This window comes from Babylonia areolata, chromosome 5 (genome assembly GCF_041734735.1).
Source record: "Babylonia areolata isolate BAREFJ2019XMU chromosome 5, ASM4173473v1, whole genome shotgun sequence".
In the NCBI taxonomy this organism is placed as follows: domain Eukaryota; kingdom Metazoa; phylum Mollusca; class Gastropoda; order Neogastropoda; family Buccinidae; genus Babylonia; species Babylonia areolata.
In genome coordinates, this window is record NC_134880.1 from 26,241,551 (window position 1) to 26,243,032 (window position 1,482).

Sequence of the window (1,482 nt, forward strand, 5' to 3'; positions counted from 1 at the left end):
AGAGCGAAACAAAGCGAGTAAGTGACTGAGTGAGAGAGAATCTCTTTGCGAGAGACAAGCGATCCTATTATTAAATAAAAAGTATCATAAAACATAACAGATAACTGATTTATCACATGTAAAAATAAAATGAAACTACACAAAAAGGGGAAAAATCAAGCAAAAATCTCATGCAAAAAAAAAAAAAAGAACTCTAAATTTGATGTAACACTTTCAAAAGGAAAAACTTACCAGTTTTGTCTGCCGGATGAAAAACACTCTGCCCCACTGACATGCACAGGATCCTATGGGTGAGGGCACACAATATCCCTGACATCGAACCTCACAAATTCTCTGATGTTATTGTAGAGATATTGGCGCCCGCTCAAGGGGCAAACTGGCACAGGCAGCTCTTCTGGCATGTCCCCAAGCTGTTGGAACTTGCTTCAGTTGTCAAGTCCTTGTGCTGTTCTTCGCCGGTTAAGCTGAGCGATAGTACACCCTGCCAGGGTGTTCCGCAGAAATCAGAAGTGGGTGATGCCCTTGATGCCAGGAAGTGCTGTGTATGTCTGACTCAGACATGACTGCCAGTCATATGTTTTCACATACACAGATCTTCCACCTTCCTCTCCGACTACTGGGGAATGTTGACACCTGACACTGGTGTACTGTCACTCACAGCTCTGCAGATGTCAGCCAGACATGAAATTCCAGCCTTTCTAAATCGTCATTTGAACAGCCCAAAGCACCAATCAGGGACAAATTTTGTTTGCCCAGGAGGCATGAGTTGATGGTGACATCAGTGTGAAGACCTTTTTGTACTCTCCAACAAAAGTACCACAAGACCAAACTTGTTTTTGTTCTGTCCTGCACAGTTGTCACAGTGCAGATGTACAATCTTCTCCCCCAATCCATAATGGTGAAAAAAGTGGTGAAGGTAGCTCACTACAGCAGTCGACCCTTTGCTGCAGTTCATGCCTTCGTCAATTAAATAGTTCACCTGTTGTGGAAGGCCTTCACAACAGATGCCAAAACCCCACACTTTCTGGCAGTCATGAAGTACATGGTCCAGGCTGGGCAGCATTGCTTGGGTAATGCACCTGTTGTGCAAAGTCAAAACTGTAGTGCATGGCACAGTCTCTGGAGTTTGCAGGATTTGGGCCCAGTCGTTGCACTCCTTGCTGAAGTACAGTTTCCTTTGCATTGGCAACAAGGTGACGGTTAGTGCTGTCGCTCTGCATCCACTTCACTGAGATGGGGACTGCTGCTGCTGGATGAATGTCTGCCCTTCTCCTCAAGGGTCAGGTTGGCACTGCGGAAAATACTGGTGTTGTTCCGCTGATACCTCCAGCAGAGGTCGGTCATCGGTCGAGCCACCACAATGAATGGACACAGCTGCAACTACAGCTTCCGAAATGTGGAAGCACCCACGGCACGAGTTTCTGTAGAAAGAAAAATCTGACAGGTAAAATATAATCTCTGATTTCTTTTACCTGTAAGAAA

The 1,482-nt window shown here is 45.5% G+C and overlaps 1 protein-coding gene across 1 annotated transcript; it reads right to left on the reverse strand.

Annotated features, from left to right (window-relative positions):
- Nucleotides 1-284: 284 nt before the first annotated feature.
- Nucleotides 285-1,109, reverse strand: LOC143282237 (uncharacterized). Its single transcript, XM_076587838.1, is given in 4 exon segments — nt 285-410; nt 818-1,014; nt 1,017-1,043; nt 1,046-1,109. Coding segments are annotated over 4 exon segments (414 nt in total).
- Nucleotides 1,110-1,482: the final 373 nt, after the last annotated feature.